General features: G+C 40.4%; 2 protein-coding genes across 3 annotated transcripts in view; both read left to right on the top strand.

Annotated features, from left to right (window-relative positions):
• The first annotated feature begins 428 nt into the window (after window positions 1-428).
• On the top strand, window positions 429-4824 carry snrnp27 (small nuclear ribonucleoprotein 27 (U4/U6.U5)). The gene is made up of 6 exons (XM_023397689.2): window positions 429-630; window positions 2280-2412; window positions 2780-2895; window positions 3027-3106; window positions 4037-4101; window positions 4491-4824. The coding sequence occupies exons 1-6, from the start codon at window positions 594-596 to the stop codon at window positions 4543-4545; spliced, it is 486 nt and encodes a 161-aa protein (XP_023253457.1). The 5' UTR covers window positions 429-593; the 3' UTR covers window positions 4546-4824.
• A 906-nt stretch (window positions 4825-5730) lies between these two features.
• Window positions 5731-14155, top strand: part of mxd1 (MAX dimerization protein 1) — a 17522-nt gene continuing 9097 nt past the window's right edge. Inside the window, exons 1-2 of one of the 2 annotated variants that reach the window (XM_087171612.1) lie at window positions 5731-6623; window positions 7306-7405. In XM_087171612.1, the coding sequence (XP_087027738.1) occupies window positions 6557-6623; window positions 7306-7405 (167 nt within the window). In that variant the 5' untranslated portion in view covers window positions 5731-6556. The remainder of the gene's footprint in view (window positions 6624-7305; window positions 7406-14155) is intronic. The other variant, XM_023397720.2, reaches the window with a different exon arrangement.

Here is a 14155-nt window from a genome sequence, read left to right as displayed (position 1 = left end):
GCAATGTCTTCTCTTTCTCTGCTTGATTATCTTGCATTTCTTCTTTTGTTTTTTTCCCTCCTGTATTTACAACTTGCTACTTAAAGAGTGAGCAGAATGCTGCAAAAGCATGATTGCAAAAGCCAGATTTACACTGTAGGTGTTGGACATTATACTCCATTTAGTTTATGAGAATATTTATCTTACTGTGTGCTAATACCACTATTAGCTAAAAACTAATACACAGTATTTGTTAAAATAGTTTAGTACTAAGTACTAACAATAGTCTAAGTAATGTCCATTATGAGCAAATAATGGATGATAATAATAAGTTTTATGTGTAATAATGAGCTCTATGTATCCGCTCTGTGTGCCATCTGAACAGCAGCTATAAAAAGACAGGCTCGCCTCCAGCTCGGTAGGGGGCGCGCTTATTGAGAAAGGTCATCGGAAGCTCGCCTACCAACCACAAGAGACAACAGAAGATCCTCTGAGTAGCAGCCATTAACGTTAACGGAATTAAATCAACTAACAGATTGTTAATATCTGCAAGTACATTTTTTCTATTTAGTAGTACGTTTATCTACGAAGGTAAGATTTGATCTGTTAGGGAAATGGGCAGGAGCAGGAGTCGTACTCCCCAAAGACGAGGTAAGAAGCTAGAAGTGGCTAATTTAGCTAACCGAACACAACGAATGATTATTTGGGTTTACAGTTGTTCTCTCTTTTTGGAAGAAAGCGAATGCGCATATGATAAGATGTTCATTAACTTATTTTCCTTCTATTTACACTAATTTTACACATTAATACGTGACTCATGTTTAACATTAATGCTGCTTTTCTATAAGTTAGCTAACTATGCATCCCCCTCTATGTAGTTATTTAAGTAACGTTAGCATAGTTATTTAGCACAATTATAGCTAACGTTATATTAATGTTAGACAGCGGTAACACGGTTTAATAAGTGGGCTTTGTAGGTGTGTGAGTATGTTAAAGCAGAATATTCTGGGTCTGTGCAAAACTCACTTTGGCCTTTTCCTAAATAACAATGGTACAAGAGAAAATATTGGAAAAATAAGATGCTGTTTCGGCTTATTGCTATTTTTTACACATAATTGCGAAAACCTAAGCTACTATCTGTCGAGTTGGCGTTACTGTTTGTACTTAGTTGCCCGTCTTAAACAACATGTGGTCCAAACTAAAGCTGCTCTGTGGCGTTTTCCGCATAACTGAAAGATATGTTGCTTACCATGCCTTATCAATGGGAACGAATAAAGGCAGGCCAGTATGTCTCCATATTATCAGTTTAAGCCACCATCAAATCGGAAAGACAATCCATTATCATTATTAAATGCAATATGTTTGGTTTCATAACTTGTGTTTTTAGCTTTTTTGAGTATGTCACTAAATATATGTGTGGAATTAGCAGCAGAATTAAGGTCTGAAGAGCTTAACCTGTTTTCCCACCGCTATTGTACCAAGACTCTGTGTAGGCCAGTATATGTGGTCATATATCACATATATCACACTGTTTCAATGTTTCAATTAACCTTATTTGTGTGCCCCAATTTTAGGCAGTGACTACTGATTATTATCTTCTTATCTCAGTGTTGTCTGGCTTCAAAGACTGGTGGTGGTGTGGTGGTGGTTTTGGGTTCAATCTGCTGATTATTCTGACATTGAATATGATATGACAGAGTTTGCTACTCAGTGTTCAGCATCAACAGGGAAATATTGTCACAATGTTCTCAACCCACACGTGTTTTACAGGATACTGGTTAAAACTTTACCTCATGAAGCAGTGATTGCATTACCAACCAGATTACAAAGGCTTTTGAAGGAACATTAGCTGAGATCAGAGAACATCAGCTGTATACTAATGTGTTCTTGGATATGTTGTGGACCATGGGTTTTTCCTGAAGTGATCAAAAGTTAAAGGCTAAAGGAAAACAATACTGACACTGCTGCAGTATCTCTAACTATATCAACAATAAGAAGTATATACTTGAACAATATGTTGGCAGTTTCCGAGCATGTTTATTCATTTTCCAGAGTAGGTCACCCGGCATTCATCCCAGTGCCTTGTGGCATAAATTTGAATTCTGTGTATCCTAAAAAGAAAATAAAACTGCACATACAACACTAAAATAAGACTTTACATGTATAGCATATTGGAAACATGTTGCAGAAAATTAAATCCTCTATGTAAAGAAGAATGTTATGGTGTGTGGATGCAAATATGCCCTGTTTAAATTTTCTCACTTTACAGCTAACGTCACAATCTCATTTCCACTCTGCAGAGAGAAGACGTTCCCGCTCAACATCACGGGAGCGTGAGCGAAGGCGAAGGGAGAGGGATCGCTCTCGTTCTCGTGATCGGGACAGAGACAGGCGCAGAAGTCGCTCGCGGTCTCCTCACAGGAGACGTTCGAGGTGAGTTTCGAAGTCCTGATTAGTTTTTCTCTTTGCTGCTGTATCTGGTTGTCTTCTCAGGTTTATGACATAAATCAGCAATGTTACTTTTTTACTTTGAGAGTAATAGATGCAGGTGTGTTGTTTGTGTAGAAAGATTATTTATAAACCTAGTCAGGTAGTGTTTTTTGCCTCCATTACAAATTTCGAGGCGTCCCCCTACAGAAGCAAATGGTGGACTTTACATTTATGTTTTTTTTATCTCGACAAGCACATTTATCTGCAACCTAAATAGATTTAAACAAACCATGAACAACGTTACTCAGCATTTCTGCCCTCTGTAGTTGTGATAACCCGTCCTGCAGCCATCTGTGTGTTCCCTCTGCAGGTCTCCTGCTAGACGTCATCGCTCCTCCTCCCTCTCTCCTGGGAGACAAAAAGACAGACGTGACGACGAACGCAAAGAGTCAAAGGATAAGGCAGCAAAGCCCATTCAGATATCAGGTATAATGAATAATGTTGACATTATATATTCATATAAATTAAGTAGGGAATTCAGCTTTCAGTGTTTATGGCATTTTCAGGTGCAACATTTATGTTTTTTGTCAAAATTCAATGCTATCATTTTTTAACAGCGGAGGACATGCAGGGCAAAACAGAGGAGGAAATTGAGATGATGAAAACGATGGGATTTGGCTCCTTCGATACCAGCAAGGTGAGAATACAGAGGACTGCCCTACGTTTTGTTTTGCAGCCACAAGGAGGTGCAGTTTATTTCAGATTAAGTTCCTTGCATTCTCCAATTAAATTGAAGACAGGTACACGTGCATTTATTTCTATGAATTTGCTCGATGCACCAATGAATCCATTGTGATATGAACACCATGTGAACAGCACAGTTGATGCAGCTGATGGCCTCTGTGCAATGTAGTTGTTGTTCCTCGATGAAAGATTGTTCCTCATCGAACCGATACCTCACTGATTTCTGGTTCATTCTATTTGTTTTGAAGCAGTGGTGACTGTGATTTCTCTTTTTCAATATTTTAGACTGATCACCTGACCCTAAAAACACAGAAAACTGTAAAAATCTAACTTAAGAACAGCTTCTACTGGACAATGAGCCATATCTCTGGGGCTGAAATCACACTTTTTTCTCACATTTGTGCTGTTTGTTTGCAACTCCTTCACAGAAAGCAGCTGCAGGCTTATGAAATCAAGGGGAATATTGAGTTGGCCAGTGAGGGCTGATGAGTCTGTTTGTAGAAAAGTTTGAATAAGTGTCTTGGCGCTCTTATGTCAGTTGATCAAAACAACTCACTATTATAAAATGCATAATGGACATTCAGAACATTCTTATTGTTTTTATAATGTCTTTAAAAAGTTCCTGTCATGGTTTTATGTACCAACAAGTAAATAAAAAATGTATCCATGCTTTTCTGTTTAGTGTTTGTAGTTAATTTTGAAAGGTTTTCAAAGGCTTGGACAGCTTCTAAAGTGTCCTAACAGATTAGTTTTATGAATAAAATGCACACTGTAAGTCAAGCAGACAACATTTCCTAATTAATGTCACTTTATAATTTCAACTGTGATGTTTCTGATGTTTTATTTGCGACATGTGAGATGCAGTAACATTGTTTTCAAACAGGGTAGGAAAACCGATGGCTCAGTAAACGCATATGCTGTCAACGTGACCATGAAGCGGAAATACAGGTATGTCAACTAATTGGGGGGGGGCAGTTTCTAACAGTACAGAGCTGTTTGTGAGTTGTGCAGCTTTATGACAGTGCTGCATGCAGCCAGACAGTTTTTGAAAAGGTTTAATAAGTCCCTGTTTTATTTATCGAGTTATCTTTTTGATGTTATTGTCTGAAGCCCAGTTGTTGCTCAGGTTTCTGGGTTATAGCATCAACTTTTCAGGCCCCTCACAGTGAGCACTCGGCATAAACCACTGTTATTGTAGCGAGCCAATCACCTCTGCAGGTGTTTCTATGCAGAGATCCCAGCTCTCCTATTGGTGCACGATGATGTAATCTGCAAGTGTTGCGAGGGTAACAGTGATGCAATGTTTTCTTATATATTTATTAATTTATTTTTTTTAGGCAGTACATGAACAGAAAAGGTGGATTCAACCGACCACTGGACTTCATTGCTTGAAAGTATCAGAGTCTCATTGTGATACTCAAGAAGCTTACCTCTGTCCTCCCTTCACAGTGGATTATATTGTGCTTTTTCCTGTTATCTCTAACTTGTTTTGTGTGATGCAACAGTTCTGCATATACCTTTTTACCAGTAAACACATAAATGTAAATAATGTTTGCAGTAAAGCACAGCTGAGTATTAACAGAAGACCCTGTGTGGGCACACTGCATGGAGCTTTATGTTGTTGATGTGGATGGTGTTTTTTCTTTTGAAATAAAGGCTTTAAAAAATGTGCTTACAGTCCTTGATATGAAAATGTATATTATGTATATCAAAGTCAACTGCATCTGCCTTGATTTGCAGGAACAGTTTCTAATAGGTAATTGTTAGTGTCTTCACACTGTGATGTTTAACATTAATAAATGTTATCACGGTATTACAAAGTCAGGGCAACAGGCCCTGTAAGTCTAATTTATCATTCACTCAGGTAGTACTTGGATATATATTCTTGTCAGCAAAATTTAATCCAGTTTGGTGTTCTCAGTAAGTGTACGCTATGAGTTGGTCTACCATTCCAGGATTAAATTTAGTTCAAGATGAAGGATGTTTTTAAGCAAATAAACCCATGTTCCAGTTCCATGTAATTGTACTTCCAGTCCTGGTTTATAATGGCCATCAGTCTCATTTTGAAGTCAGGTTTCTGAAAGCAGTCGACAGTACGCCTGCGCGGATAGACACTCTGTGATAGGAGAACCAAGAGACCAATAGTAAGAGAGCATGTGAATCTGACCAATCTCTGATCGAAAAATAAGACAAACAACACCACGGGAGCCAATCGTTGCCATACACCGCGAAACAGCATGGCAGAGGGGCGTGTCTTCTGTCACAAGCGGGCGTTGTCACTTTAGCTCGTGGGCAAAGCAGCCAATAGGTAACAAGTTGGTCAGAAAGCAACCATTCACGGCGCGCGATTATGTAGTGCAGAAACGACGGCCATTGCGGCTCCGCGTACTGAGTATTTTTGAACGAGAATTAGAACCAAAATGGCGGAAGACGGCCCTCAGTGGCAGTCAGTGCCGAGCCCTCCCGATGTTTGACGGCTTAAGCATCCAATAGCAGCTTGATTTGATATATCCAGTACCCAATAATATCGCAGTACACAGAAGCTTTGTGGTAAAGTACAGTAGTTAGCCGTGGTCCAGATCAACAAGCCACTATTTTGGCAGCAGTTTGATAAACACTCACTGCTCCTTAGCTGATGTCAGTCGCTATCTGCATTTCCAGCGAGACGTATCACGCGTGATCAGCGACAAACCAGCACAAAATTAGCCACATAGCCCCGAATCGATAAGGTTGTAGGACATCGTCGGTTGAACTTTAAGATAGCTAGCTTGTTTTTCTTTCTGTTTCACATCAGGCAAGTGTGTGACCACTGAACAAGCCAACAACGCTCTTGTCTTTCGATTGGCTCAATTTTTACACTATTCAACCGAGCTAGGAAGAACTTTTCTTTTTTATTATTCAGGCAACTTGTCTCCAGCGCTAACATTAGCCAACTTACTTTTTACCCGAACAGAACATACACTTAATACTCGACTCATTTTTATATGTCAATCAAGCCATCGTTTTGTTTTATCAACAAGACGCCTTTTTTTCGAAGAACTACCTATAGCTAAAGCTAACAATATTTTGCCAACAATTTTAAAAAGAGGGGGCGCCAGCCTTGACTAGCCGGCTAACAACAAACCCTGACCTGAACCATTTAAACAATCATTAAAGACGAACACTGTTTGGCTTTTAAAAGTGATTGGTGCTGAATTCATGACCTTTAACTTTTAAATAGCCCGTTTGACACGCTGCAGGAGTAACTCTTTAACGTTACCTCTCGCCTTTTAAAATAATCAGTGACAGAGCAGTGAGCCACCTGAGTGCTGAGAAGGAGAGTCAGTGGTAGGACCTGAAGCAGGTTGTGTACAGCCACGGAATCCCTCATCGGATTGTTATATTATCAGTGATATTGTTGAAAATGGCGGCGATCGGAATGGTGCAGATGTTGATCGAAGCAGCCGAGTACCTTGATCGCAGAGAACGAGGTAAAGTATAATTGCATTGTTTACTACGGTTTGTTTTATTTCTGAGAAATCACATCGGCACCCATCCCCCCACAGAAAACGCTAATTTATGCACCTGTCATTTTGAAGCCCATTTAAATCCTGTACCTGTCCTTTATTGTTTTACATCAAGTAATCGGGCCATGCATTAATTGCATTAACGTTATTGGATTTTGCACCATACAGCAGAATTAATCGCTTACCTAAAATAGGTTCAAATCATTATTAAGTTATTTCTGGGGCCATAATGCAATAATGCAGTGTGCAAACACACGTGCATTTGCATTTGTGATAATGAAAGAATAAATGCATATGTTGCAGATGCAGTCAGATGTGCAGGGAGACATTGTTTTCATGGAGGCCCCTCCTTTCCTTCTGTTGTGGTTTGCTAGTGGGGTTTATTCTAGTTCAAGATGACATCATTGTCCAGGCTGAGGGGAGAAAATACTGTATAAATATACCGCATGAAATCCATTCATTGCATGCAGACACTTCAGCACAAGACATTGTTGCTGAATGTCAAAGGGATCAAGATCAAAAGTGGCACATTTTACAGTCTTGCTACACCCCCTTTGGCTGCTTTTTCACTGTGGTGCGGTAACACTGTATTTTGCATTGCCAGATAGCAGGACATGTGACCACTATGTTGTTGATTTTCTTGCAGAAGCAGAACACGGCTATGCCTCCATGCCACCCTTCATCAGCAGTCGAGAGAGGGAAAGCTTGAAAAGGAAAAGCAAAAGCAAGAAAAACACAAGTAGCAGGTAAAGACTCTTGTGGCCAAAAAACTACAAACTTCATTGTTTTGCAGCTCAGCAACTAGCTGCTCATCATATCCCCACTTCAGATGTGCCCCCACTGAGTGCAGCAGGGTTAATCCATTGTTCCCAGATTGGTGTTTGTTTTTCACATCAGAAGTGTAATTGGCTGTTTGAGCTTGAGACATGAGCTAGAAACAAAAAACATTTTTCTCTTGACTCAGTAGATGATTCCACAACTGATCATGTGATTTTGCGTTGTGTCCAAATTCTTCAAGTCTTCACATGCATCAAACTTGATTTCATCTTCAGAAAATTTCACACATCAAAAGTCAAGCTGCACAGAAGTTATTACTCTTCATTTTGATACTCTGTGTTGTTATAATAATTGTGTCTTTAAGTGTCGTGAAATGCTCACAAATCAAATTTGGTTTAAGCTGTTGCTACAAATGTAGTCAATCTGTTCGGACAGACTGAACAGTCTTTCCTTATTCTGCCTGGAAGAGGTGGAAAAATTCAGAAAGTTTATTTCTCATAATTGACTACATCCTTTTCTGTGACACTAAGAAGACGTGATCAAAGGTCATCTCTCTTTTAACTGATCAATGTGTGTGGAGTTTATAAGTGAGGAATCACACGTTAAGAAATGCAGCACTCAAATCTTCAAAACATTGTCAAAAATCCCTTGAAGGTTGCAGGGATTTGAATGTTTTTGAAACACATCTGGTAATATGTGATGAAACTTTGCTCCACTGCAAGCTCCAAGTCCTTCACTCCACTTTTTTCAATATTTGCATAATTAATTCTCAAAGCTCCTAAAGTATTAGTTCAGATGCTACAGAAAGGGAGTCACAAGTTGTTACTTCAGCATATGTACTGTATATAAAACGTCTTAACTTTCAGTGCATTCAGTGTCATAGACGTCTGTTGTGTTTATCTGTGGCATTGTGAAAACAGAATTTACCCAGTTTACCTGCAGAGCTAATTGTCTGTTTAAGTACAGTCAGCTGATTGTGCTGACTGTACTCAAACCTCGCTCATTGTCGCTTGCGGCTATATTCCTTCTTGTGTTGTGTGTTTTCATGCTGTGCCAAAAACCAGGGTAATACAAAATGAAACTATCCACCCACATCCAAAATTATGATCATCATATTCATTACACTTAAAGATATTAAGATTTTTCTTCCCTGTTAAAGGAAGCCATTTGAAACACACGTACTTCTCCCTCTCTTCCAACCCAAACCATTTGTTGTGGAGGGAATGTAGCTCTATAGGTTAATGGACCAAACAGTCATATTGTAGAGATTCTCCACTCAGACAGGAAAGCATCAAAGGCTTGACAGGTAATTTGTCAACGGCACTGACAGACTGTATGCACAGAGCATTTTAAGTATTTGGAGGACAGTTTATAACTGGCTGTTTCAGACTACACAGTGAAATGTGTATATCAGTTATGTACACAACAATGTGATGTTAGAGGTATTTGTTTTTCCAAAAAAAATCCCAGTGTAGAAATTTGGCATGCTTAATGGTTAATTTATTCATAACTCGGTCATTAAGAGCTGTGGCTGCACTTTCATGTGTGAGTTTGTTGCTCTAAGGTCACGTTTAGTCTTCCCATTGTCTTCTGTAAAGCGTGACTGACAGCAGCAAACATCAGTCTGTCTGAATGGCCACTTGCTCAGGCAAACTGGGTCAGTCAAGGTGACTGCAGAAGACATTTCAGTGAGGGGGCAGCTCTTGGCAGCTCCAGTCACCTCAGTGGACACTACTGCTCACACATAGTGTACATACAGAGTCTGTAATCTGAATTCCATAAATCAATCTTATGGGAACAGATTCATGTTGCATCAACGCCCCACAGATCGATGTGCGCTCTGTGATAAGATTGCAGTTTGGCTTCATGACCCCATGCTGGGGGATATGTGCACATCCTGTGAGGTAGGGTCATTGGGAAATGAACACTCATGAAGCAGCTGTGAAGTCCTTTTGAAAATTCGAGTGCATCGATTGTTTTGGTGAGGGGGATGATGTACACTCTATTAGGAACACCTATAAACCTGCTTATTCATGCAGTTTTTCCAATCAGCCAGGTATGTTACAGATTTGCAGATACAGATAAAGGTCAGGAGCTTCAATCAATGTTCACATCAAACATCAGTAGGGGGGGGGGGTGCAAGAAAAAGCGCTGGTGGAATCATATTCTATATCACCTAAAGTATGTTTCTATAAACACGAAAACTCTGAATGAAACACCAGTAAAAACACGGAATAAAGGGGTTAACGGCCCAAAGCACCGCCCAGCGTGTCAGTTAATCAATATAATACCATAAATGCCATGTTAAATGGGAAGCAGCAATGAAATGCAGAAGTACAGACTAGAGTGTCACCCATTCAGACTGATTGTATACTTACTTGAACCCACATCAGGTATGTCGGCCATTAAGGCACAACAGTCCACGCTGTCAGTCATCCGCCCTCCAGTGGAGTGATTGTCTCCCTCTGATGTGTGGAAATGTGTGTGCAGAGCACACGCGGTGGTGAATATAAATAGGTTTATATATAGCCTTCTTACCACACGGAGCCCAATGTATATGCAATACATACAAGTTACAACACTGATGTACACAGGGACTAGAGTGTGCTACATGTTGTGGACAGACACTTCACAGCCCTGTTTACACTGTCCACGTTTCAGTGTCTCCAAGCATCTAAATCTTCAACTGACTCGTATGTATTTCTTTACCTCCGTGTCTTACCTTGTGATTCTTATGAATTTAATCAGACAAAATAGAACTTTATTTCATCGATTAGCATACCTGCTGAATGGGAAGACATTTTGTGCATGCAAACTAATGCAGTTATTACATCCAGTGCCTCAGTGCAATAAAAGTGTCACTTTCAGACAAAGTGATTGATGAAACCTTCTAAAACCCTCCTGTCCAACACCTTGTTGACATTGGAAATTGGGAGGAGCTGCGTCCGACAACTTTTATCTTTAGCTTTCTGAAACCAAGTATTAGGCAAACACGCCTACGGCCGTGTGCGCAAAGGTGAGGTCATTCTTTATACAACCACCTCTGTTGCGTTTCTTGTGTACAAACAAGTGCAACATCATGAATGCTTTGCAAGTCTGCACCATTATCCCCATTTGAACTATTATCACGTCCTGCCGCTCTCTGTGACGGCAGGCGTGTTGCCTCGGCTTTGTGTATTAATAACAGCGACAAACATTTCAGATGCGGTCGGACGACACAATTTAGTTTGTGCAAACTAAATTTGTTTGAAGAATAGCCTGAGCTCAAGTGTCTACTGGGTAAATGCCGTGTTCAGTATCCAATGTATAGAGCACATGAGGTGACGCATGTAAACAGGTACATAAATAAGTTTATGTACAGGCCTGTTAACCCCGTAACACAATGTATATCCAGCTGTATTATCCTCAGATCTAAAGTCACTAGACGGCTGCATACACAGCCCCTTTTTCATTCTCTACATCTCACTATGTCGACTGCGACTACCAATTATTTTTATCAGCTGTAATCGGTTGATTGTTTTTTCAGTTAATTGTTTGCTTTGAACCGTTTTAAGAACTCGGAGGTTGCCCCAAGCTGAGGTCTTCAAGTATTTTGTTTATTCTGACCAAACAGTCCAAACCCCTCTGATGTAAAACAGCAACATGTCCTGACACTGGAGAAGCTGCAACAGAAAGTTTGGTGAGGTTTTTTTTTTTCTTGATAAATGACATTTATGGCCAATTTATTTTCTGTGAGTTGATTAATTGTTTAATTGGCTAATCATTTCAGCTCCCGTCAAAATTGCATTTGAGAAATCAAAATAATTACATGCATCTACCTCATTAGTGGACTTGATAAGAGGAAGAGATTTTATCTTCCATATGTGTCTCTACTAGAATTGCAGCTGTGAGGGAAGAAATTGATTTGTTGATGGACATAAAAATAAATGGCAACTGTTTTCATAATCAACAAATTGTTGAAGTAATTTTTAAGCAAACGTGTCAATAATTGCTGCTTTCAGCCTCAAGTTGAAATATTTCCTGCCTTTCTCTGTTTTATATCAAGTTGAATATCCTTGGGTTTTTGAACTGTCAAAACACGACTTTGAGAAACTGTGATCGAGACTTTTTGAACAATTTTCTGGTATTTTATCGAATAAATCAAGAAAATAATTAGCAGATTAATTCATTCATTCATCATTAATTCATAATCATTAGTTGCAGCCTTAACATTTCCATACATGTGCAGACAATACTGCCCTATAGAAGGAAACTAGTGCTACTCAAATATTTGGCTGAACCTGTTCACCAGTATAACGTCCGTCAGACTTGACAATGTTGGCAAAGACAGTGACACGTTTGATCGTCCATTTCCACCATTACACTAAAAGCCACAGTGAAGATGTGAAGCGCTGCAGGAATGTACCTGTTTCCAGCTCGTGTGTTAACGTGCTTACGCTGCACTACATTTTTAGACATGCTTAGTGAAGAAAATGCCGGACTAGCTTAGCATGTCAAGTAGACGCCGAGCTGCTGCAGATCTGTCCTTGTTTCCAGCAGTGAAACCTCTGAGCTCACCAGCCTTTACTTTACCGTTGACTGTTGTTTAACTGCAACGTTGGGTTAAGCTGCAGCAACTGCCTCATCAGCTGTGAGCTCTTCATCAGTTATTACTCATTACTGTTTAAGGGCAGCTTGTTATTAATAAGAGTTTGTGCACAGCTGAGATGATTTGATATGGTCTGGTGTGGTGTTGGCTCTTGATCATAAACAGACAGACCAGCACAGTGACTGAGTGAATTTGCCTCTCGGGGGGGGGGGGGTTGATTTCTGCCAGAGAAGAGTGGGTCATTGGTTGATCAGCCATGGTAGTTTTTTATTTTTGGTGGCGTGGAGACTTGGAGGAATGGCAGGATGCCATGTATGTATGTATGTGAAGTCATTCAACCCACTATGTACAAGCTCCAGTTTTTTTTTTTCCTGTGCCATGGATGTGTGAGTAGTGGGGGAGGGGAGACGCCATGTTTCTGGTGTGTATGTGTGCATGTGTGTCAGTAGTAGTGACTTCTCTCTTCTTCTCTCTCTCTCTCTCTCTCTCTCTGTCTCTCTCTCTCTCTTTCCTTGCGTTTTCTCGCTCTCCTCACCTCCTCCACCCCTACATGTCTTTCCAGCTCTTGGCAGGCAGTGGAGAGCACCAGCTCCTCCATTACATAGATGTAGAGTGCCCCACCACCTCCACCCCACCCCCTCCCTGCTACAGTGCACTATAGAAACCATATACTGATCTTCCCATTCTCTTTAAACGGGCAGATAGAGGCTTGTGAGAGAGGGAGACGATGATAACGAGACCAAAACCCAGGACGAGAATAGTCCTTCTCAATTACTGGTCAGACAAGTGATTGTGAGATGATACCGATCTGTGCTGGGCCGAGTGTCTCCCTCTTTAACAGAATGTCAGCTTTCATGCACCCTGATTTTTGGCTTCAAGGCTTTGGACACTATTCCTATCACTGACAGTCAGATTGTTGTCACCAGCTAATTTATGTAGAGGGGAAACTGAAAGTCAACAGTAGTCAATTATTATTGTTGGAGCTTACAGACCAACTTCCATGTTCACCTTTGACCCTCTGTGCTTTCTGTAGATGTGTGTCAGCACACTTTTTCTGAGCAGTGAGGAATTCTCACCAGCATTTCTATTCTGCTGCCTTTCAGTTTTACCTCCAGACAAAATGTTTAGATGACCTGGCCTCACTGTTGGCTTCTTTACATCCTGTCTGCTTTTGCCATGTTCCTAGGTTTTGGTACTTAATTTGGTGAATAAAATCTTATGAATTTATGTGGCCAACATGCTACATACAAGCAGTCAGGTTTGAGGTTATTTGGAAGCAGTTTCACCAGCACATAATTGCAGGGTAAAATTGACTCTTGATGCAAATTTATGATTGATTCAATAAATACAAAAGGGTATATCAAATATACATGTAATAACTTTTGTTAATGATGTTTAAAAAGTTGTTTTTGAAAGCTGAGATCTGCAGTAAAGTTTAGTTGTAGCTCAGTTTTTCCAGCCTCTTGTGTGGGCTGCTGGGAACCAGAGTTTCCTGTTCTGTTCAAACTGCAAATTTGTCAGGTAAATTAACCAAAGTGGAAAGAGGATCTTGAAACTCAGCAGTCACCTTGAGCTGTAGATGACAAAGGTATTTATTTTCTTTTAATGAAGAAGTCAGTCTGGTCTAAGTGATTGTCCAGGATTAAAATCCAATGAAAAATCTCATCACATATCAGCTGTGAGCTGTACCTTGTCACGTCATGGGTGTGTTAGGTGTTGTAGGGGCAGAGGGTAATCAGACTCGGATGGGAGGTGGGAGGTGTCCCACAGCCTGAAATCTAGCCTGAATATGTGGGATCGTTTCCCTGTGAGCGCTGTTATGTCACCAGTGGCTGTCTGGCCCGCACAGGAATGCACAAAGGCCGGAGGGGGCCAAGTGAGATAGAGAGCACCCAACGAGACAAGCTGAAAAAAGATGATACCCCTGCAGACACACACACACACACACACACACACACACACACACACACACACACACACACACACAGAGGCAAGAGATCCGTTGCTGCTCAGAGCTTGTGACTGAGGATAGTAGAGGACAGTATTTCTAAGTGTAGTCTAGAAAGTAACCTGTCAAACATGGAGGTGGAGCAAGATGTGTGTGTGTCTCTCTCTCTCTCTCTCTCTCTCT

The sequence above is a fragment of the Seriola lalandi genome, unplaced genomic scaffold, assembly GCF_002814215.2.
Source record: "Seriola lalandi dorsalis isolate HSWRI2012SDOR001 ecotype SW California unplaced genomic scaffold, Sedor1 jcf7180002054883, whole genome shotgun sequence".
Lineage (NCBI taxonomy): Eukaryota > Metazoa > Chordata > Actinopteri > Carangiformes > Carangidae > Seriola > Seriola lalandi.
Note: the sequence above shows the minus strand (reverse complement) of the source record. Positions and strands in the feature narration are given on the sequence as shown.